The 24,099-nt window shown below is 41.3% G+C and overlaps 1 protein-coding gene across 1 annotated transcript in view; it reads right to left on the reverse strand.

Moving 5' to 3' along the window:
- TPRG1 (tumor protein p63 regulated 1) overlaps nucleotides 1-23,710 on the reverse strand; it is a 122,599-nt gene extending 98,889 nt beyond the window's left edge. Inside the window, exons 1-3 of the mRNA XM_060639510.2 lie at nucleotides 23,586-23,710; nucleotides 12,175-12,405; nucleotides 1,817-1,908 (exon numbers count right to left, since the gene is read on the reverse strand). Coding sequence (XP_060495493.1) covers nucleotides 1,817-1,908; nucleotides 12,175-12,405; nucleotides 23,586-23,621 — 359 coding nt within the window. The 5' untranslated portion in view covers nucleotides 23,622-23,710. The remainder of the gene's footprint in view (nucleotides 1-1,816; nucleotides 1,909-12,174; nucleotides 12,406-23,585) is intronic.
- Nucleotides 23,711-24,099: the final 389 nt, after the last annotated feature.

Genomic DNA, 24,099 nt, shown 5'->3' on the forward strand with positions numbered 1-24,099 from the left:
ATCTTGGGTCAAACTGATATCTAAAGACCTTTTAATCATGAAACAAAAACATTCCAAACAAAAATAAGCCACATTTCTATACAAAAAAGACCAAGCAATTAAAGCATGTACTATTAAAAAAAAAACAAACAAACAAACAAAAAAAAAAACTGCTGATTCTATTATTTGAGAATTAATTCAAAAAGCTACTACTGGATTTTGAAAGACCATATTTGGGCATTCTTTCTTATAAATGAAATGCACTGTAGGAACACAACAGGTTAAGTATCTACTTCTGATTAGACCTTCAGAATTCAAGGAGACATCTGTCCTAATCAAGGCAGACTTTTTTATTTGCACAAGTCAAATTTTACTTTGCAGATGGCAGGTGGTGTTGGAAAGGGGTTGGTAAAAGTGAATAAGCAAAAAGCCTCAATTATACACTTTTTTTTTCATAGAGATAACCCAGAGATGAAAGATATAGAGATGGATAGGACAAAAATAAAGGCAGAGGCTACCAAACAAACACAAACAAAAGGCCTTTACCAATAGACATCACTTGTGAACAGAGGAGGGACACTGATGTCTGATAAAAATCCACCATGTGCTGGGGACTTTGCTAAGAGTTTTACCATGCTGTCTCATTTAGCCCTCGTAACAACTCCTCAGGTACTTATCACTATCTCCAGTTTATACATGAAGAAACAAATGCTTAGACATGGTCAGGTTGTCTTTCTAATTTCATTTTCACTCAATTCTTAGAACCCATTTGAAACAAGAATGTAACATGGCCATCAGGCAGATGGATCCACAGGTGACCTGGTTCTACACTCCATTGATGGAGAGATTTTGTTCTGCTGGACTAGAAGACTGGACATTTAAGTATTGTCTGTACCAACCCCACCCTCCCAAAACTTAGTCAAAGAAAATGTCCGGCCCAGGAGTGAAAGATTAAATGCTTCTTTACTCAAGGTATAGGAATTACTGAGCTTTTCGGCTAGAGCCTTTGGAGACAGAAAACTTAGTGAGTATCCAAAATGGAGTTCTCACTATATTCTCCATTTAGTGTTATGTATTCTGTAGCAGAAAAGAGGCGCCTCTTTCTCTTATTATGTGAATATATTACTTATTATTGTAAAGACCATGGCATTCTTGATATTCTACTGGCGGGTGGAGAAAAAGTCATAGACACTAGAATTTCGGGGCAAGACACAAGGTAACTCTCTTCATGGTGTCATTTTCAATGAAAGCCCTTAGAGCTAAGATAAGCCTCAGGGATGAATGGAGAACTTCTGGAAGGAATAAAGTCTCAAGTGTTACACTCGGTTTTTAACCTAACTCTGGACTGGTGGCTTGTCTTTTCTATCCCGCATGATTTTGTAGGGATGTTATGTACAGCTCATGTTATTGTACATAAAATTCAAACTGTATATATTGACCTCATTTGTCTTTTCTAACCTTCCTTTCCACTGTACCCAGAGTGGGATGGTTAGTAGCCTCATGTAGCTAGAATGAGAGTAGTTGTAAGAGACAGAGACTCGAACCAAAAAGATCAGAGAGAAGAGTCCAGTGCAACAGTCCTTGAGAGCTATGAAGACCTAAGGAGTCATAGTGATAGCTGACTATACCCAGAAAATTGTTGTAGGAGTCAACCCTAGTCATGTATCAGCCATAGGGCACCACAAAACTTGACTCGCTAACTGGGGGTAATGCCAACCAATTATTTTGCATGGCATCCAGAAGAAATTCTGCCATAGATCTATCTCCCATTCTGTGACAGTGGTGTCAAGGAAAATGTTAGATTCCCATGGCCCCTCACTTAGCCATAACTACTCACTCTGTCAAGAGCCAGAAGCCTTGAATTGTCTCTCCAGGAGTCTTCGCCATGTGGCCTTTCAAGTCTTCCATGGCAGTCTCAATGGCCCCTGGCTGAGTGGGAAAAAGAAAATATCTAGTTTACAGAAAACTGAGCCCTCTTTGTGCTTATGATTAATGAGTATAACCCATAGCCTTCTCCAAAAAGCTGATGGGAAAGATAGTTCTCGCATTTGTCTGTTTGCTCTAGGCATAGCATGCCGGAGAGCTTAGTCTTGAACTCTGGTATTTACTAAGCTGTTCTCCTTAGGTGGGACCAAAGTAATCCAAGTCCTGTCTTCCATGATCTTACTCATACCTTCTCACAGAAAGGAAGACACCCATTTTCAGAATGCCAGTTTTCCCAAACATGTTTATCAGAAAGTTCAAAGGATTTAGCAATATGTACATTTTTAAAATCAAATCTTTCTCTCTTTAAAGAGCACCTGGCAATAAAATACCTAAGAGAAATCTTTTTCTAATATTCTGACCATAATTTTAGATGATTCTGGGAAATTAACTTTTTTGTCTCCTTACCTTGCTTTCTTCACCCTTCTCCAAGCAGGTGCTTCTACTTATGGGCCTACCTCTAGCTTAAAATTTGATTAACCCTTTTCATGATAAGAAATTCATAGACCTCTATCTCAGTGATTCCTAAACTTCAGTACACATCAGAATCAAAAACACAGATTTATGGGCTCTGTTCCCAGAGTTTATGATTTAGGAGGTCTGAAGTGGGCCTGAGAACTTGCATTTCCAACAGGTTCCCAGGTGATGCTGTTGATGCAGGACTGCACTGAGAACTACTGTTCTCTAGACAGTTATTCTCAACCTTGGCTACATATCAAATTGTGAGGAGAGCCTTTAAAACTCCTAGTGCCCAGGCTGCATACCAGGGCCATTACAGAAGATACTCAGTGGATATCTGCCATGTGGGACCCACATATCAGTACCTCAGGAGTTTTGCAGGCATCCCAGGTGACTCCAATGTGCAGCAAACGTTGAGAACCACTGCAGCCCAGGAATTATCTCGGCTTTTTTATAGGTGTGGAAACAGGCTAGTGTGGGGAACCAACCTGTCAAGTTCACTCAGCTAAGAAGGGGTGGAGACAAGACGAGAAAACAAACATTCCATCGCTCCACCTACAAATGTAGTTCTGGCCTCATCCCAGCCCTGAGCTACTGACAAGTAGGTTCTCGGTTCTTGAATATTCTCTATATAATAGGGCTTTAATACTAACCACCTAATCTTCTCTAAATATTAACAGTCCTAATCCTCCCAGCCTGAGACTGTTCTCTCACAAAAGGAAACAGGGACACTAGTCTGGCCTAGGATCCGTTCAAATGTCTTTTCCTCTCAGAGCTAGGGTGGTGGTAGGATTTGGGTTTGCTTGCTTTCTCAGTGTATGATAAAACACTGTGAAACATTTTGGCTACAAAGTCCATTGGTCAAAAAAACAAAAAAAAACAAAAAAAAACTTATGAGAATCCATATAGGAAAAACAGGAAAAGAATGACGCTGCTTCAGATAAAGTGGTAGAAAATGATGCAGAGCTCTACCCCTCCCCTACGATTCACTCAGCACAGCCCACGTCATCCAGGAAATGTCCACTGAACAGAGTCGAGTGACCACGGATCCTATTCCATATCTGTCATAAATGAGTTCTGTAACCTCTAGGCAATTATTTGAGTTTTCTTGGCCTCCATTTCCTTATCTATAAAGACAACTGAGGCGACAGAACCAAAGCTTTCTGAGCCAAGCTGATGATGAAAGCCTCCTGGAAGTCTTTAAGAAAATAAGATCACGGCCCTTACACCGAGACATTCTGATTTTCTCATTTTAACACATTTCCTGTTGAATTGAACAGTCAGCCAGTGGACTGAATGATTTCTGACTCCTCTGCTGCTGGTTCACCGTTGTCAGAAAGCGAACAAGGCAGACCGTGCCTGCTGGAAGCTGTGAGTCATAAAATCAGTGAATTCTGGAGCATTAATCAAGCATGCCTTGAACACCCACTGACAAAGAAGACTGCACCAGCATCACTGGTCCCAGTGACCCTACTGGCAGGACCAAATAATGCTGGAGGGAAATTCCCTATGATCCCATGACAGTGCCCACCCCCCATGCCATTCTTCCCACAATGCAGCCTGATTGCCCCAGGCCCAGTGCTCAAAATCATACTTTCTTTGACGACTCATCAGGTGATTTTTCCTGTCTCTCTTATACTTACATGATTTCTTCCTCAGCTAATATAACTCAGTAGTGAAACTAAGACTTTTCAGAAGAAGAAAAAAAGACTGTAAGGGAAATTGGAGAATAATGAAATAGTCCTAAAATAAGCATTTTGTTGAATGCTTTTACACCAGGCACTTTGCCAAAACATGTGAAGATGAATATAAAACTGTAGACTTTTTCAAAACCTTACTTGTCTTCCCTATGGAAAGCAATTGGAAAAAATCTATCGAAATGATCTATTCTTTGATCGACACATTCCACTTCTGTGAAGTTATACTATGGATGTTCTTGCATTTGTGCAAAGTAACAGCTGTATATCCAGTGTTCTTTGCAGCCTTGTTTGTGGATAGCAAAATTTTGGAAACAATGCAAATATCTGTCAATAGGGGACTTGTTAGATACATTATAGGACAGAGCCATTCAATGGAATATGATGCATATGCAAAAAAAAAGAGGCATTCTGGGATAATACAGAAAATTTTCAAAACGTATTAAGTGAAAGAAAAAAAGCATTCAGAAGGGTAAATAGGCCACATTTTTGTATAAAAAAAGTGGAGAAGGGATAAGAATAAATATTTTCATGTGCCTGAATATCCTAAAGCAACTCTAGAAGGATACCTAAAATGTGTTAACAGTGGTCCCCTGCAGTCAGGAAGGAACTTGATGGGGCAGTGGATGGAGGTGGTGTTTCACTCTATACCTTTTCAAAAGTTAAACATTAAACAAAAGAGAGTGTGTGTGTGGGTGTGTGTGTGTGTGTGTGTGTGTGTGTGTTTTAAGTTTATTTCTTTTGAGGGAGAGTAGAGAAGGAGAAAGAGCATGAGCAGGGGAGGGGCAGAGAGAGAGGGACACAGAGGATCCTAAGCAGGCTCCCTACTGTCAGTGCAGAGCCCGATGTGGGGCTTGCTCTCATGAACCGTGAGATCTTGACCTGAGCTGAAATCAAGAGTCAGACGCTTAACCGATGAGCCACCCATGTGCCCCAGAAGTATGTTTGTTTTTTTTTTTAATAGAACATTTGGGAAGTCTCCAGAGTTCTGTCAATGTCCTCACTGAGCATGGTGTTCTTATCTTCAGCAGTAACAGTGGTCATGCCTTTACAGAACAGTTAATCATTGTATCCTGTTAGAGTATTTTATTTACACCCTTCTATTTGTCATCAATGGCTACTGAACTAAATTAACTTCAGCCATTTAGTGTAGAAAATTAAATAATGTGTGAACACTCGGACTTGCATCTGGGGCAATGTTTAGATCTCAGCCTTTCTGCCCACTTTGTGACCCATATTATGTCCTCATCATTCCAGATATCAGTTTATTCATTTTCTAGGTGGAAGGTGGATAAGACAATATTAACTATAACAGAGCTGTTAGGAAATGCCAAAAATATTTGGGAACACTGAATTTTCATTCTTATTATTAATATTACATGGAAGGAAAATAGTCGTACCATGATTTAGAGGTCAAATGGTTACTGCAATGGAACTGTTGGGAAAATAAGTAAAGTTATGCACAAGACGGCTGACAGGACTAACATAAGCTCCAGTTCCTAGCTTAGAGACTCCTCTTCCAGGCTCTTCTTTCCTGTCCTGTTTGCCATGCATGCCTAATTGCTACTAATGCAGACTGCAGAAGTAACAGATGATAAATTGTCCCCCATGCTTGTGCTCAGGACTCAGATCTGTGGAGAAGGATCTCCTCTGAGCCTGCTGGTGTAAAATAAAACTCCGATCCACCAAGATCTCCAAGTACCGCCTGTTTTTTCCGTCAGCGATCCAACCTGGTTCTGTAACAGAATAATTAGCTCAAAGACTCCTAAGACTAATAGGAAAGTATGATGGAATAATAAGCACTCATCCAATATACATATATTTCTAATGCTAAATTTTAAGAAAAATCATTAGGGAGAATTCTTATTTACAAGCTATACAGCAGAGCCGGCAACATCTTTTCTAATAGTTCAGCACCAAACATCCTCAGTCAAAACAAAGACATGTGTTTCCTTACATTTCCTTAAGCTAGACTAGCCAGGAGCCAGTTGTCACACAAACAATACTCACATCTGCTGGTAATAGTTTCCCATGTACTGGACTCCTTAACTAGACAGTAAGAGGTGGGGGCAGTATAGAAAGGAATGCTCCTGGGGCGCCTGGGTGGCTCAGTCGGTTAAGCGTCCGACTTCAGCTCAGGTCACGATCTCGCGGTCCGCGAGTTCGAGCCCCGCGTCGGGCTCTGGGCTGATGGCTCCGAGCCTGGAGCCTGCTTCCCATTCTGTGTCTCCCTCTCTCTCTGCCCCTCCCCCGTTCATGCTGTGTCTCTCCCTGTCTCAAAAATAAATAAACGTTAAAAAAAAAATTAAAAAAAAAAAAAAAAAAAAGAAAGGAATGCTCCCAGGGACTCAGACACAGTAAGATCGTTCTTGTGAGTGTCATCATGCCCAGATAGAAATCACTTTGTGGTAAACACATAAGGGAAGAAAAACTGCTCTAAATTGGATGTGATTTGTAAAGTTCAGGGCAAATCTGTCTCTCCTTGAAAATAAAGGAAACGCCTCTTATTTTGTTATTGTTAAGTATCTGTCCTCAGAAGAAATATCAACTTTATTACACTCTTCAAGGGATTTCAGTCTAAGGAGGGGAGTTGAGAAATCTTTTGCCCAGTGAGATATGTAATTTCTAGACCAGAAAGCAGCTCATAAAATAACAATACAACTAATATATTTATTTAGTTGTTCCCAATGCAAGAGCAAGACATAGGGAACCCTATAGTAAGAGAAGAGGGGAAAGGAGAGAGTATGAAAGCCAAATTAGTGTCATGAAAGCAATGACATCGTGCTACACAATGGGAAGTCCCAAACCTGCTTATTAAAGTCTCGTTCCTCACAATAGAACACAGGCTATAAAAAGGCCATGGGGAACCATTAATTAAATATTAAAAGATCAAATAGTTTTAGTCCCATTAGTTTGTATGTAATTTACATTCTCAAGTATAAATTTAGAGATAATTCCCCATCCCTAATCGCTTTCAACTTTCTGATAAGGTATCTGCAAATACAGAGTCCTACAGGGAGTTTAAAAATATCTTTCCCCATGCGTATCAAGTATTGTTCCTTTCATAAGAAGTTGCTTTTGAATATCAGTCTCCACAACTAAAGGGATTATCATAATATACCTCGAGTTATTAGCCTTGAGTGGTACTTTTGTTCAGAAAAGGCACTAGGCCTTTTTTAGACATGTCTGAGCAATAATAGCAAATGAACAAAAACAGGAGGAAAAAATTGTCCAACCAGACTGATAGCAAGTGCTTCAGACATTCATTACTGTGACCTCTCATTCATTGCCCAAGGTCAAAGGCACTGGAGGGGTAGTAAAAAGTGTTAGGAGCCCTAGCTCTTTGTCCTGGTACGGCCCCTAAATTGCTGGTTGACTTTAGAGAAGTCACATCTCCTTTGTGTGTTTTAGGGGTTGGATTAGATATTCTCTCAGGCCCCTTCTGGCTCTAAGCAAGAATGTTGCTTTGTTGGAAGGGCTTGGTTTAGTAAATCAATAATAGTCTGGAAGCCTGTGGATAAGAAGCAACATCCCAGATGCCCTATGAAAAAACATAAGAGGTTTAAGGAAGCAGATTGACTTCTTTTATGATCTGGTACTCAGAGGTCTGGTCTAATGCATAAGGTTATGGTGCTAAAAAAAGTGCCTCTTGTTTGTCCTGAATTAATTTAAACTTCCAGAGCAGTCACATCTTTGCATATCCACTTTGAAACTCATATAACTGATCCTCCTTCCTATTATATAGCATTGGGTATCTACTCCTGGCACCTAAGAAACTGAGTGTCATTCTGCCACAGCAAGCCAAAGAGTAATTTTCCTTTCTGGCTTATAAGGTATAAATAGGAAACAACTTAAATATCCAGAAAAAGTTATATAAATTGTTGTATATCTCCACAGTAGGATATTCTAGAACTGTTAAAAATGATGTTATGGATGTAGAGTTACTGCCATAGGAAATATTTTTATGCAACAAATTGCACATGTAAGGAAAAAGTAAGACAGGATATGCACCAAAATGTATAAGCACGCATTCAAACTTCTTTGGTTAACATTGAGTAGTGAACTATGGTGACTTTTATTTTGCTTACCGACATTTTTTTCCCAATAAACTACCTCTTGCAAAATGATTTGAAAACATTTAATAAAATAACATGCTTGATCAAGGAATTCCTCAACTCATTTACTCACAGTTCTTCTGAATTTACAACATATATGCTTTAGATTCTTACACCATAATATATTTATTTCTTTTTAATTGCTGGGCATGGGATCATAGAACTATGAATCAGGAAGTTGAAACTTTGGTTCTAAGCCTCACTTTACCACTTACTACTAGCCTCCTGGGCAAGTCAGTACTCATGACATTGGACAATAGCTATGACAATGGACAAGTAACAGCCTCCTCTGGGCCTTAGTTACTTCTGAGAATGAGAGTGTTGACCAGCTCCTTGGTGTTCAAGAGGTGTCTGTGGACAGAGAGCATCATTTTTGCCATAGAATCTATATAAATGCAGAATCTAAGGTCTCATTCCAGGCCTCCTGAATCAGACCAGCACTTTTACAAGATCTCAAGGTCATTTGTTTGTATGGTAAAGATGGAGAATCAGTGGACCAGATCATCTGTAGATCTCATTTCAGCGCTATGGAAGTGATCTTTTATGATAAATCTTTCATAGATCTGAATCATTCAGACCCAGAGCCTGGGTCTTATTGAATTATTCCCCGAGAAAATGAATTATTTTCCTTTGGTCAAACCTCTTTGCTGCTATAGACACTATACATTGACATTTATATCTCACTCTGGAGGTCATGGGGAGGTCATGGGCATCTTAATGTCATTCTCTGTGACCAATTACAGAAGGGAGAATGTCAAATCAACAAGAAAGGGAGAAAGCATTTATAAGAGTAATGAGATGCTGCTTATGGAATGTTAATAGATGTGTCATGCACTGTGCTAAGAATATTTACAAAATCAGCCTATTTAAACCTCTGTGTAAAACTGATATTTTATCCACACTTTGCAAATGAGGAAATACACACACACACACACACACACACAAAGCACATTCATCATACTCACGTGCTAAAAAAAAATCTATATTCTGTCTCTTGATCTGAAGGAGAGCAAATGCTGAGTGCTTTGGGAATGCAGCCCTCACAGCCTTAAAGAATCCTCAAGTCTACTTTAAATTAATTAACAAGATTAGAAGTTTTCCCTCCCAAGTTCTTGAGAATGTAGGGTTTGTTTCTACATATCCGAAGATCTTTTTCACACAGACTGCAGTCATTGACTGACTTACTTCTCAAAGGGCCATGAATGCCACTGTACATTACAGTAGGAACAGCACTAGACTTACAGACAGAAGATACAGATTCAAGCTAGAGCTATTCCAATTAATATCACGTGGTTCAGTCAGGTCACTTTGACAAAGGAAGCAAAGGCAGAAGGAAATGGCAGATAAAATTAAACTTCCACCCTCAGCCCAAATACTTGGGCTCAAATACTTGAGGCAGTCAGAACCTCTGCCTTGAGGCAGAACATTTCTCTAGGAACTCCCCACTGTCTTAATGCTAATGCTTTGCTAGAGGGAGAAACCACCTTAGCTGGACAATAACTAGGCCTCCAAGATCCAGTAAGTCTTCTTTAGCATAGGAAAATCCTTTTGGAAACTTCCTCTTGACTTTACTTCCCCCAACTCCCAAGGACAGAATCAGTCTCCACTCCACAATCCTGGGGCAGCTCTTCCAGCCCATGGGTTCTGTCCGCATACTTTAATAAAACCACCTTTTTGCGCCTAAGACATCTCAAGAATTCTTTCTTGGCTATTGGCCCATCATTCTAAAACAGCATCAACTTCACTCCCCTGAAACTTCAATATGTTTACAATAAACCAAGAGTGATGAGTCCTCCCCTGCCTACCTTACAGTGTCACTTCAGGGGACTTCACTTGATAAATTACATAGAGACACACAAATAAAAGTATCAATCAAACAAATAAGTAAAACCTCCATGGTGGCTTTAAACTGTGCTGATTTAGCTAAGTTAGAGCTACATTTTCTAGAATTTCCTTTCATGTCTGTTTCCAAATTAGAGTTGGCCACAAGAGATGTTAGTATAAGATTTGTAAGGCAGAAGGGAGTTTTTCCCTGTGGAAGATCACTTCAGACCACCTGCACTCACATTCACAGCTGCTGACCTCCAGGTTCATCTGATGCCAGGGGGCAGCACTTACAGCTATAGCTTCTTTTGCTGACAGTCAGACTTCATCCCTCACCTCCTTCCCCTGGGCTGGTAAGTGTGCAGCTCAGTGTAGAAAGGCACCAAGTCCTCTCCTAAAAGTGACTCACACCTCCAAGTTTAGACACGGCTGGAGACAGATACAGATTCCATTTTTTCCTCATGGGTTTTGCTTGCTCATCAGGAATTCTGAGTTGTCCATCCAGGTTCCAGTTTTCCCGTACTCCCTATTCCCAGTTCATGACTACGAACCGGTTAGACTATACCAACTTCAGGCCCATCACTAGATTGCAAAGACAACAGGTTTGCAGAGACTTCCCAACCAGCTCTCATAACTGCATCACCTTCTGATCATGAATCTTACTCCATACCACTCACGGTTCTCTCACCAAACCGTGACTGATCCATCATCATTACCAAAGATAAGACAACTTTAGGGGATGCTTTGATTTCCTTCACAGACTATCTTACAACTCAATTTTGCTTATTCAATTAAGTTCACATACTTTGGAAAACAAACCATATGCTTTACATATGCAAATCACACAAACACATAGTACAGCACCTACCATAGCACCTTAACACGTAAGAGTCGCAGAATACAGATGATATGGGTATATCGTACCTTCAAACATGTGCACGCGTGCACACGCATGCACACACACATACACACACACACACACACACACACACACTGAGTCACTTTAAAATTTTATCTTAACCAAAGATGTTTTAAAAGCTACCAAATCAGGATTCATTAGTTAAAGCTTTATAAATAGTCACATCTTAGCCACCATTTACTTGTAAGACTGAGCTGAATTTTTTTTTCAAGATTTGTCCCAGGTACACTTGAAAAATGAGATGGTCTCTGTTGCCACAGTGTATAATCTCCAATTTTGCTGCCAATTGGCTTTAGCCTGTGAGCTAATACCTACTGTGTTAACAAGAATATTGAAGGACTGGGAAAGAACATTGATAAGTAGGAAGGAGAGTTCAAGAGAGAGAACTACTCAAACCCAGGAAGCACTATGTCCTTGATCCAAATGCTACAAGTTCAAAATATCATTTTTTAGGAGTGCCTGGGTGGCTCAGTTGGTTAAGCGTCCAACAGGCTCAGGTCATGATCTCGTAGTCTGTGGGTTTGAGACCTGCGTCAGGCCCTGTGCTGACAGCTCAGAGCCTGGAGCCTGCTTGGAATTTCTCTCTCTCTCTCTCTCTCTCTCTCTCTCTCTGCTTCTCCCCTGCTCACGCTCAGAGCTCAGTAAAGGAGCTCAGCTCCAGAATGCAGCCAAAGGTTTGGGATTTAAAAGTCCCTGCTCCCACAGAGTAATATTATCATCCCCCTGTAGACCCTGAGGTTCAACTCGTTCTCAGCAAGCCTTTCCACTCCATCACCCACATCTTTTTCAAACGTGGAACAAATACCCACTCTAGGCACACAGCTTTATATTTTAGCTGCTTGGGTTTTCTCTCTATAGATCATTAATCTGTGGAGGTCAGATTTAACCTGAACACAGGACTGAGGAACCAAAGATCCATCGAAAGAGACTGGATGACCCACTTCTCTCCCATACGACCTGGTTATCAAAACTAGACCCCCTAACTTCTCTGAAATTCAGAACCTTCACCTGTAAAATGGGGATACGGATACCTACTTCATGGTTTCTATGACTATCAGATGAAATAAAAAAATGTGAAAATATCTGGTAAAACTTGTGATATAGATAGATAGATACATAGATAGATAGATAGATAGATAGATATTAGAATACTGTAAGAGAAGTCTTATGTAATACTTCAGAGCACCAAAAAATTTACCCGTGTAACAAAGTACTTCCGTGAGACATAAGGTTGGTGATAAGGATTGGGGTACAGTGTTGATTCAGTCACACTTGGCTGCCTTGAAATACGGCTTGGCTCTGGGTCCTTGCCTGGGTCCCCCTCCTCCGTGGACAGTTGGTCAGTCTCAGAGGGTTGGTCATCTCCCTCTTGCTTCAGAGACACAGGCTGGAATCCTTCAAAACTCCCAATCTTTGACATTTTTTCTGCCTAAAACAAAAGAAGAAACAATCTTCTCATTAGAAAAGAAAGGGGGAGAAGTGGCAGTGAAGGGAGGAGTCACCTATGTCAAGGCTAAGGCAAAAAGTCTATTGTGTGCAAATGATGTTCCTGAAACCAACCAAGGCACTAATGAATGTAATTCAATGACACAGATTCTATTTACCAGTGCAGAGAAGCAAGGCCCTCCAGACAGAGAAAAGGAGGCTGCAAGTAGGTCCATTTTCCCACCTTTTGTCCCAGGACAGGAAGCTGAGTATGTAGAAAGTAGTATGAAATAATTACCAAACAATTTATCTTCAAGATTTCACAGTATTTTTGCTTCAAAACCTACCAAGCCTGTAAGCTTATTTAGCAGTTAAAAGCAATGATAACACACCTTCTTGTGTGCTGCTTGGGTAGTAATAGGGCACAAAAGAACTTAGAATTGAGCATATTTTTTAACTGAAAAAAAATGCAATTATAAAATTTTATATAAGGAAATAATTTAGCCAAATGCCCAAAGACATCAGTATGGAAGGTAGTTCATCACAACATGTGTCCAATAGCAGAAAAAGATGCCACTTTATGTTTAATAGCAAAATGTGTGTAATAGCAACATTAGACACCCATACAACATTGTATCTGATACCAAGAGAATGGAGTAAAACTAAGGATCCGTCAGTAGGGAATTGGCTAAATAGGTTATACCATAAAGTGAAATATAATGTAGTCATTAAAAATGTAAGTGCATATTTTTATCATGGCAAGATGTCCAAAATATATTCTTAATGGAAAGCAGTAAGCTATAAAACATTACCTATAATTTTAGTCAGATTGGTTAAAATAATTCAAAAAATATATAAAAAGAAAGAAGGAAGGACACTTGGAGTTGAATATATGTGAAAGGGCGGACCTACCCCGACCGACTCCATCTTGTTCTGTGTCCTCCACCTTGACCACGCCTACTCCCCTTGAGTAACTTCCCGATCAAAACATGCCCCGCGACCTGGGTAACAGGACTCCAACCCTTCCCCAGCCAACCGGCCAAAGCCACGACCCTTCCCCAGCCAATCAGGAAGGGTCACCAGTGAGAAGTTACCTCACCAAATGCCCCTAGACCCCAATAAAAACTTTGTGCTTTTGAAACTCGCTCTCTCTCCCCGGCATCTCACTGCTGCTTCTGTTGGTGCAGGTAGGGGATTGAGCTCGAGCTAGCTCGAATAAAGGCTCTTTGCTTTTGCATCAGACTAGGCTCCCTGGTGGTCTTTGGGGATCACGAATTCTGGGCATAACAATATGTACACATGCATTGTGTGACAGATTAGAATAAGTCTAAAAAAAAGTAAAATGGGGGCACCTGGGTGGCTCAGTCAGTTAAGCATCCGACTTTAGCTCAAGTAATGATCTCACAGTTCATGAGTTCAAGCCCCGCGTCAGGCTCTGTGCTGACAGCTCAGAGCCTGAGTCTGCTTTGGATTCTGTTTCCCTCTCTCTCTGCCCCTCCCTTGCTTGTGCTCTGTCTCTCTCTCAAAAATAAATAAACTTTTAAAAAGTAAAATAGAATATTAATAATGGTTATCTCTGGATGATAGGCGGTTTCAATTTTCTTTCTTTAGAAACTTCTCGATGCTTACAATGATTATATATGACTTAATAAAAACAAATTTATTTCTATTTTGTAAATATAAAGCAAAATTAAAATAAATAGAAAGCACACGCTAGCCTAGTAAACAGTATCTCTATACCAGGTCACCGCTTCCAAGCTGAAGCCAAATAGTCACCCCCTACTATGAGCACACGGTCCATGCTACATGAAAGGGGGGTTTTGTGCCCAGTCTCACCGTGACTGGGAATGCTCTTATTTTCAGAGCTGCCTCAGTGTTCCAAATCAGACAAATTCGGTTTCCTCTGTGCTTATGAAACACCAGAAAGTGAGAAACAGCCCCTATCACCAGTATGTTTACATTCATAAAATTGGAATTACAGTATTCAAGGGAGGTAAAAATAGTATGAGCACATAATTTGTTGCCTAAAGCTGGACACTTCTAAGCATGAAAAGGGTGTTATTAACAATTATATCAGAAGGATAGGAGTAAACCAGGATTGTCCCTGGCAAATGTGGACAAATACAGTCACCCTGAGGGGTCTGGATGCAGGAGAAAACGCAGCTGGTTAGGGGGCTCACCAGAGAAAAGCCCTCCCCAGGCCATATTCCAGGTTCCCCCTCCTCTGAGCCTCTCAGCAACCCTAGAAAGATGATTGTACCTGCCTCTCTCTGGGGATCACAGCATTTAGGGGAACCACCAAAGGCACACTCGTATAGCAGCACCTGGATGCCCACCCAGGGCTCCTAATCCTGCTTCCAGTCCATTCCAGCAGGCCCACTGTGAGGCAAGCTGGGTTACAGCAGGAAGGCTTCACGGAGTCTTCAGTAATGTTTTTAAATTAGAAAGGTAAAAGGCAGAGACCGGCCCGTAAGAAGTACAAGGCACACCTGAAGAAGCAGGAGGAATTGTGCGCATGCACGTGTGCGCGCGCGCATGCGCGTGCGAGCGAGCGAGCGCAGAGAACAATCAGTGAGGCCCTTCGGCCTCCCCGGAAGGTCTGCCATCTCTATCACAGGGGCTGTTGGAAGAGTGTGTTTCTAGAGTTGCCTGTGACCTGTGAAGGTTTGTGCCTTTGGGGAAGGCAAGCCTGCTTCTGTATTTGCCACACTCTTGCAAACACTGCCTAACAACAGACATCTGCAGAAGGCTCTGTGCCTGGAAAACAGGGGGAGGACTTAATTAGCACCACTTCCTCTCCCTCAGGCTGTCTTCTCTGGAAACACTGAGCGAAGAGAATCCGAGCAGTTTTGAGAGGGAGCTGTTTGAGATCCAGGAAAGAAGGAAACTCAGCTCCAGTTCAATGCTTACAGCATGAGTAGTGGAAAATGGAGCCCAGCCGCCTCGATCCAGAACGCTTCTGGCTCTGCTCCAGTCATGGGGACACCTTTGCAAGGACAATGAATGTACCTTCCTCAACAACCGCCCCAGTATGAGAGCCCGCACATATGAGCAACCCACTCATCTCCTTACCACCCGCTGCCCTGAAATGTTTATCCCCAGTTCAATAGATAATGCTCTTTGAACCCTGCACAAATAGACTGTATATATTGAAATACCAAAAACACATTAAAACAAAACAAATCCAGACAAATTCAAAGGTTTCCACTTGTAACAGACCTATCCAAAGCCATTTATAACTGAAAAAGATCATTTTTCCCTCACGCTCCATTGAAACTTAAGTGCTAATACACAAGAGAGGCAAACTAGCACAATTTCTAAAGAAAGCAAAGAGTCAAGGCTTAGAAAAAAATTATGTCCATATTTTTGACCTAATCTCATTCCTGGGAATTCATGTAAGGAAAATTATTCTAAAGAAGAGACTGCAATATTAATTGCTGTATGTAAAACCAAAAATCAACAGAACACCTAACAGCCAAGCAATTACGAAGTCCAGCAAAGTGATATTGTGCAGACATTTAAAATAACATGCATAAGCACTGTGGCAGCGTGGAAGGAAAGGATGGACCTTCCCAGGTGAAAAAAAAAATAAGCCAAAGCAAAAAACAAAGATTTTCTCTAGATACGATGATATGAATATTTTTACATTGGTAAGGACCAGAAGGAAAATATTTACATTTATTGAAGTAGTTGGATTGAAAGCAAATTTTTGCATTAATTTTTTTTAATTGTGTTAGTGCTTCTTTTGCAATAAAAAATAAAATGTTTAATAAAGGTGTTGATTCACACACTGTGGAGCTTTCTCCAGTGTAATCTGTGCCGTTCCCCCCTCCCGCAAGGACAAGGAGGGCGAGGAGAGACAGAGAGACCACACAAAGAGCAGACCAATCCAAATGGGTATGTGGCAGGTTAAACAAGCAAGGGAACTTACATGCCAGGTTGGTCTAGGGCACCTCAAGATGAGTATATCTCTGCATATGCCCGCCAGAATCTTAAAAGTTTATATATAGGCCATACCTGGATTCGTTCACATACAAAATCAACATGGACTCAGCAACACTTTACTCTCTCCAGGTTATGTCCTTCAAGTGGCTCCCGCTGTGGGAATGGTGGGTGGAATGTATATTTCAAGGGCAAGCGTGGTGAGGAGCTTTGGGTTGCCCTGGGGCCAGCTTGTGGGTCATCCAGAGGTCATGTCTTCTCGATGACCTCTTCCAACATGATGCCAAATAAATACCTAAAGAAATGCTATTCTTCTTTCAGATAGTAAGAATTCTGTATTTTTCAGCTGCCTGCAAATTCAGAGCTGCAATTTAATATAGTGTTGAAGTAAATAACTTACTTCTGGGTCCCAGTCTATCTGCCTCACTTTATACATGCTTTAATCTAGGGGCTCCTGGGTGGCTCAGTTGGTTAAGTGTACAACTTCAGCTCAGGTCATGATCTCACGGCCTGTGGGTTCGAACCCTGCATCAGGCTCTGCGCTGACAGATCAGAGCCTGGAGCCTGCTTCCGATTCTGTGTGTGTGTCTCTCTCTGCCCCTCTGCCATTTACGCTCTGTGTCTCTTTCTCTCAAAAGTAAACATTAAAAAAATTAAAATTAAAAAAATTATACATGCTTTACTCTATCTCTCTGCGATGTTTTCTGATAATAGTTCAGAAGCATATAGGGCATAAATTGTAGCTAGAGAATGAATGTCTAGTCCAACTTCATTTTGCAGATTTTGGAACACGGAGTGGAGGGACTTGCCCAAGGACACATGGCTACATAGAATCAAAACATGACTCCTGGATTCTCCTTCACTGCTTCAAGTTGTAGCACTTAGAAGAAAGCAGAGAAGTAGTGATCACACTTAGGCGTTGGTAAACCGGAAACACTTTTGCCAAATGTCTGGGTCAGTCAGTCCTGCTTTCTTCTGGGATGGGAGAAACAGCTTCTATGAAGCAGGGCTCACCGTGTGCTTCTCTGGCATCAGCTGGTACCCAGCCCCCAGCCCTGCAGGCTAAAGTTTTCTCCTCCACTTGGTGTCAGTCTGACTTATCCATTAGGATCTGTGAGGTGTGTGCCTGGGGTCCACAAACCTTTTAGGGGTTCAGGAAATGCTTTAATTTTAAAATCAGAAGAGGAAAAATTAAATTTTATGGTCAAAAGAAATGTTTTAATTTTTTTCTCATGTCAGAAAAGAAGTGAAGTTTGTAAGAAACCCAAAAATTTGGTTTTGCCTAAAACCAAAACAAAAAAAAAATGGGGGGGGGGGTAAGGGGGACTATTTAAAGTCATCGAGATGTAGGTTTTAATATTGCTAATATTATGGTAGAGAGGTTCATAAACGCAAGAGTTTTAGGCCCATCGAAATATTAACATGGCCCTGAATCAAATCTATATCCCACTACTGACATTCCCTGCTTAATATTCTATTCCGGGGCTCTGTCCTAAACCATCAGAACTAGAAACATGCCCCACCCCTTCCAGTGCTTTCCAAACTCTTTATTCTGGAAGATTCTGCTTCACAGTATATTGAAAGATTTCTGTCTTGTGGACAAACTGTGCAATCTTCAGATAATTATTTTTGCTTTATTAAAATCAAAGAGAGATCCAGAATAGTAGACCCCAATAAATATTTTTTTTTTAGAAAAGTAGATAAATAGCTATAAGGAGAACTTTTGATCAGCTTAAAAGAAGTATCTGGCCACACTGGCCACCACTCAACCAGAGGCAAAGGCGTTAACAAAGAACAAGTTGAACATAACAAAGAGTATCACAGACATACCAGTAAAATGAATAGAGATACCAGTAAAACTCAGAGCTGTTTCATGGGGAACCTCTTTGCAGGGGCCATGCCTACCACTCTCCAGCACTGCCTTCCCCTTTTTCCATCAGCTTGTAAGAAGTCCTTCTTGGCTCCTGGCCCTCTCTGCCTCCCTGGCAAGGCTGAACAGCTGTTTCTCCTTTACTTTCTCTACTTTCCCTGTCTTCTGTCTCTGTCTCTCTGTCTCTGTCTCTCTCTCCCATATATATATATATATAGGAGACATGTATATATCACATATATATACACATATATATGAGATATATACATGTATATACATACATATGTATACATGTATATACACATATATGTATATATATACAGCTCTCCATAAGTCTCATGGGATTTTTTATTTAACCCCAGGCAATGCTGTCGCAGGTGTCTTTGATTTCCACAAAGCTTTTGAAATATTAATAGCTACTTGAGTATCTGTGTTACTACCTCTCTGGATCTTCAGGAAGACAGAATGCTTAGTTAGGAAACACTCATATCTATTAACTCCTGCATCCTGTAAACGAGGAATCAGAGACCTAGATGGGTTCTGGGTCCCCCTGACCCCCACTCACATTCTGTCTCTGTCTCTCCATCTCTCTCAACATAAGTAAACATTAAAAACAAATTCATGGTTTGCTACCAAGAACTGCTACCTCTTGCAGGTGACGTAGTCCTGAGCTGGGGAGGGAGTGTGGGAGTAAGTGCCTGTGGCTTATGTTGCTTTCAAAGAAGTCAACTTTTTTTTTTTTTTCTGATGGTGACATGTCTACCCACCAGAAAGGGTTAACATTCTCGAGGCACATCCCCAAAATAACAATCCACTTTTAAGTCTGACATTTTGTAAAGGTAATTTATGTGAATTTATATGTGCAGCTTTCCTGAGTCTCTGCGAGAACAGCCAAGGGATGCGCGGTGGATAAACAGTACTCTAACACCTCAAAACTCCAACGAGGCCTCCTCTGTGCCAGCTGAGATAAGAGAATTGGCAAACACGTCTTCACAATTTCACATTTTGTACGTTAGTGATAACATGCCAGCAGGGCTGTTCTGTGTCCTGGGGAAAAGTTGAACTGATGCAGGGTCTCTTCCCTCCAGGCTGCCCCCGCCCCACCCTGTGTCCTGCTGCCAGTACTTTCATTCAGCAAGGGGGTGGGGGAGACCCAGGACCAGCATGAAGAATGCATCCCCCCGCCACTCATTCACTGGGTAACCCTGAGGAAGTCACTCCTCTTTCTGCACTGCAGATTCCTCATCTATAAAATGAGAGGCCAGATTTATGATTTGCATAAATGACTAGCCCATTTCAATCAAAGCAGTCTCCTCCTCTGGTTTTGGACCCTTCTGAAACTTTCCTCTGGGGAGAACAACATATTAAAGTCTGAAAACTGCAGGAGGAATTATTTCCAAGTTTCCTTCCAACTCAATCACCCTGCAAGTTTTGATGGGCTTTTCTCCAGTACCCAGATTCTGTCTCTCTGTCTCTCTTTCTGAGACAGAGAGACTTAGATTCTAGATCTAAGTCTAGAGAGGTTGCTCATATATGGTTTCCCCCATCTCTTCTCGATTATATGACTCCCATGAACATGGTAGTTCCCTTGTGATTCACAGGTTGTGGTGTCAGAAGAAGAGAATTGTGACATCATGAATTTGGGTGTTCATTGTGAAAACTTTGGGGTGTTTGTCCTCCAACTTCCTTCTAGTGCAAATGGCTACCTACCTTGACCAGAGCTCCTAGGGACACCCACTGGGCACCTCAACCAGGTCAGGACTGGAGACATGCTTGAGCCCCAATAAGTCTTCTCACATTTCAGAAGGAAAACATGCAGAGGTTCACTGAGCCCCTCCCACAAGATATTAATTTTTCGACGGGGTTCTTCAAAAATGTATATGGAAAAGAATCGATAAAGACAAAGATATTGAATAGAGAACTTTGTGAGATTACAGATCCCTTGTGAGTCCCTGAGATTAGCTTCCTTGCAAACTTCCACAAACATTTCCACCACACTTCCATCTGGCGTTATGGTAGGGCTTGAGTTTCTGACTCATAGCATTTATCTCACTGTTGTGTACCCACCATTACATCTCTGCCTTTACTCCTGGGCTGTAAGCGACTCTGATCGCTTCTTTTCCATATACATTTTTGAAGAACCCCGTCGAAAAATTAATATCTTGTGGGAGGGGCTCAGTGAACCTCTGCATGTTATAGCCTGCACTTGGCATGCTCATGGTACAGAACAGGCACCGATTACAAGTTCTCAAATGGATGTCCTGCTTGTTTCTCTGTCAGGTCTGAGATTGAAAGGCAAGACTTACTTACATCAGATCCATTGCTGCTGGCACATTCCTCATACCTCATATATGAATGTTCAGTAAATGTAGGCTCAGTAATGAAGCTCTGTGTACTGCATGAATGGTAATATCTTCTGGACACACACATACAAAGACACACATGGAAATGCATGCCACAGAGGTGCCTGGGCGGCTCAGTCCATTGAGCATCCAACTTTGGCTCAGGTCATGAATCATCTTATGGTTCATGAGTTTGAGCTCCATATCAGGCTCAGTGCTATTGTCTGCACAGAGCCCACTTCAGATGATCTGCCCCCCTCTCTCTGCCCCTTTCCCGCTTGTGTTCTCTCAAAAATAAACATGAAAGAGAAAGGAAGGAAGGAAGGAAGGAAGGAAGGAAGGAAGGAAGGAAGGGAAAGAAAGAAAGAAAGAAAGAAAGAAAGAAAGAAAGAAAGAGAAAGAAAGAGAGAGAGAGAGAGAGAGAGAGAGAGAGAGAAAGAAAGAAAGAAAGAAAGAAAGAAAGAAAGAAAGAAAGAAAAAGAGAGAAATGCCGGAGTCTTTTCTCAGAGAAGCTCATAGTCTAGTGGAACATTGCAGACTTTGGTGATAGAGCTATACTAGGAGAATGTGCACAAATACTGTGGAAACAGAAGGGGGATTAGCAGGGGTGAGTGGAGAGAGGGTTGAGAGTGTGAAAAATTAGAGGTGTAGACAAAGGCGCCTCAGAGCTGACTGCATATTTGAGACAGGCAAGGACATTCCTCTCAGACCTGTGAGGTGTGAAGAGGGGTGTGTTCAAAAGATGGCAGGTAATATGGTGTATTGTAACTGAGATGCCAACTACTCGCCTCCAGCCCACACCCCTTTGAGGAACCAGTAACACTCGGTTAAAACCTTCGGTCTCTGACAGGATGAAAGTCTTAAGTCTTCCTCACACCTCCTCTCTGCTGTCACCACACCTCCATCCCTGTTGGGACAACTCCCTCACAGCCAACCCAAATGCAGAATCAGGGCTGGCCCGGGAAGCGTTCCATTGCCCCAGACACTTTGTGAGATTAACAACATCACTACAGACTGAGAGAAGTAATGGAGAGGTGAGTCACATTGCATACAGTCCAACTTTGTACCATTCATCTGTGTCGTCTTTCTTTCCAGGGTAACAACTTCTTCCTTGTGTGTGCTTATTATTTGAAGGATATATATGTTTCATCTACATATCCAAGTCACCCAGGTTCTCCCCTTCAACACCCCAAATAAATGGAGTTCTCCCACGAACATAAACTCTGGAGGTAGTTATTAATATAAATCTGTACATGGATTTGTGAATCGTGGAGGCACTGGCTGGGGATGTACTTGAAAAAGCAGAAGGAAGTCAACCTAGAAGCCAGGAGTCGCTTGTAGTGACTTATCTCAGGGAGTAGCAGAAGTGTCCTACTTTGCAAATAGCCTGACCATGAAGAAGGTAGGGAGGGGACAGAAAAGTGGTAGAATTCTCCTCCTGGGAAGGAGAAGAATTAAGGCTAAAATCACCAGCCTTCCAACCCCCTCCAAAAGAAAGAAAAATATCAGCCTTCAAGGAATTGAGCAGAAAAAAAGCTGTTGGGTCATGACAATGTACTTTAAAGGGGCCCATAACCTCGCAGATATTTTTTTTCCACGTGCAAGTGAAAATGAAAGGAGCAGAGAAATGAAAACAATCAACGAACAGCAACAATTCGGCTTACAGCAGCCTCTTTTCTTCCCTCTGCAAAGGAAATAGGTTCCCTGATTTTGAAGCTGCTGATTCAGAAACTAGATGGTGACAGTGCTTAGCAATTAGAACAGGTCTCTTTCCCATTGATTGGGACATCCCAAAGGAGTGTGTGGATTATGTCACCAGGATTACTACCTACCCACTGTTGGTTTCAGTGCCAAAGAGCCTATGACCAGATGTTCCTGGCTGGGAGCTTTAAGGAAGTCGCTCCAAAACCTGGGTTTCCTGCTAGGCCAACTGTGACTTCTCCTGTAAGAGTTTGTGAAATTCAGGGAGAGCCATTCATCCAAATGCTGACAACGGTATTTTTACCCCCCCCCCAAAAAAACTACATCATTTATTATTTTAACGACATTTTTAACATAATAATTTTTATTGAAGTATGACATGCATTCAAAAAATCATAAATCTGCAGATCAGTGAAGGATCATTAAATAAACACACTCATGTAACATTCATGTAGGTCAAGGTATACCATATTATTGGCACATTGACAGGATTATTTTTCTCAAAGTAAATATTCAGTTGGTTTCATATGATGGAATCCATGACCACTGCCAGACATTTTAGATATCTAACAACACCCTCATTTTACAAATAAGAAACCAGACATTCAGAGAAGTGACTTACACCTCAGGTCACAAAGCAAGTTAGAGGAAGAGGCGGGGTTTCAGGCTCCTCTTTCCTGGTCTTATTGTCTCCAATTCCTAGGAAGCCTTAGCTGACCTATGAGGAAGAGAAACCTGTTCTTCATGATGACTCCTTTTTCCAAGAGTCTGAGGTTAGCTCTCTCTTGGCTCCATAAAGCCTGTCTCCCTAAAGCTCAAGGAGCTGTCTCAGAGACACTGTTCTAAAGCCCACACAAACCATTATTTCCTCTGCCAGGGGCTCCTGGTATATATCTGACACATGGTAACATATTTGTTAAGTGAATTAACAAAGAGATTTCACAGTACCAACAGATGCTTCTCAAATTCTCCCTCTTCTATATCCACGATCAGACTGGTCATTTTGACCCATGAGACCTCATTTTGCCTGTGAGATGACCTTCCCCTTTATTCTAAAGTAGTCACTGGTGAGGACCACTAACTGTGTCACATGAGGAACAGTAGAAGGAACTGGAGAAATTTAGTTGAAAAGAAAGAAAATATGGAAGACATCGACCACTCTCAATATCTCCAGATATCTAAAGGATTATCAGAAGGAAAAGAACACATTTCTTCCTTTCGAACCTATAAGCATAAGAAAGATGAAAAATCTCTTGTTTTACATGATCAAGCTTCTCAAAAAAATGGTCCACCATTAAGTGTCTCTACTTAATTTTATCTCATTCATACCTGAATCCCTAGAGATCTGCTTTTCAGTCTCAGCATATCTTTGAAGTACTCTCAACAAAGCTCCTCTGACAGAATCCAATAGATAGATACTTTCCATTCTTTATCTTCCTTGATCTTCTTTTGCACTGTTGATTGTTGATACCATCTTTCTTAAAGTTCTTATTGCCTTCTGTCCCTTGGAACTACAGATTCCCAGTGTTCTTTCTACTTGTTTGTTCACTGTGTTTAGTTTCTTTCATGGAGACCCCACCACAGACACAAAACACATACTCATATCTCACAAGCTTATGTTTAACCATAATCAATAGATCTGACTGCCAAATCTGTATCTCCAGTTAGAGCTCTCTCCAAAGATCAAGTCCATCTAAATAACTAGACATGTCACCTACTAGACATGTCACCTTTGTTGACTCACAGGTACTTCAAACTCACTTTATCCAAAGATGAACTCATCATCTTCTTACATGCCCCATAAACTTGTTCCTGTTTTTTATTCAAATCTCAGTGAATGAGA

The sequence above is a fragment of the Panthera onca genome, chromosome C2 (genome assembly GCF_046562875.1).
Source record: "Panthera onca isolate mPanOnc1 chromosome C2, mPanOnc1 haplotype 2, whole genome shotgun sequence".
In the NCBI taxonomy this organism is placed as follows: Eukaryota; Metazoa; Chordata; class Mammalia; order Carnivora; family Felidae; genus Panthera; species Panthera onca.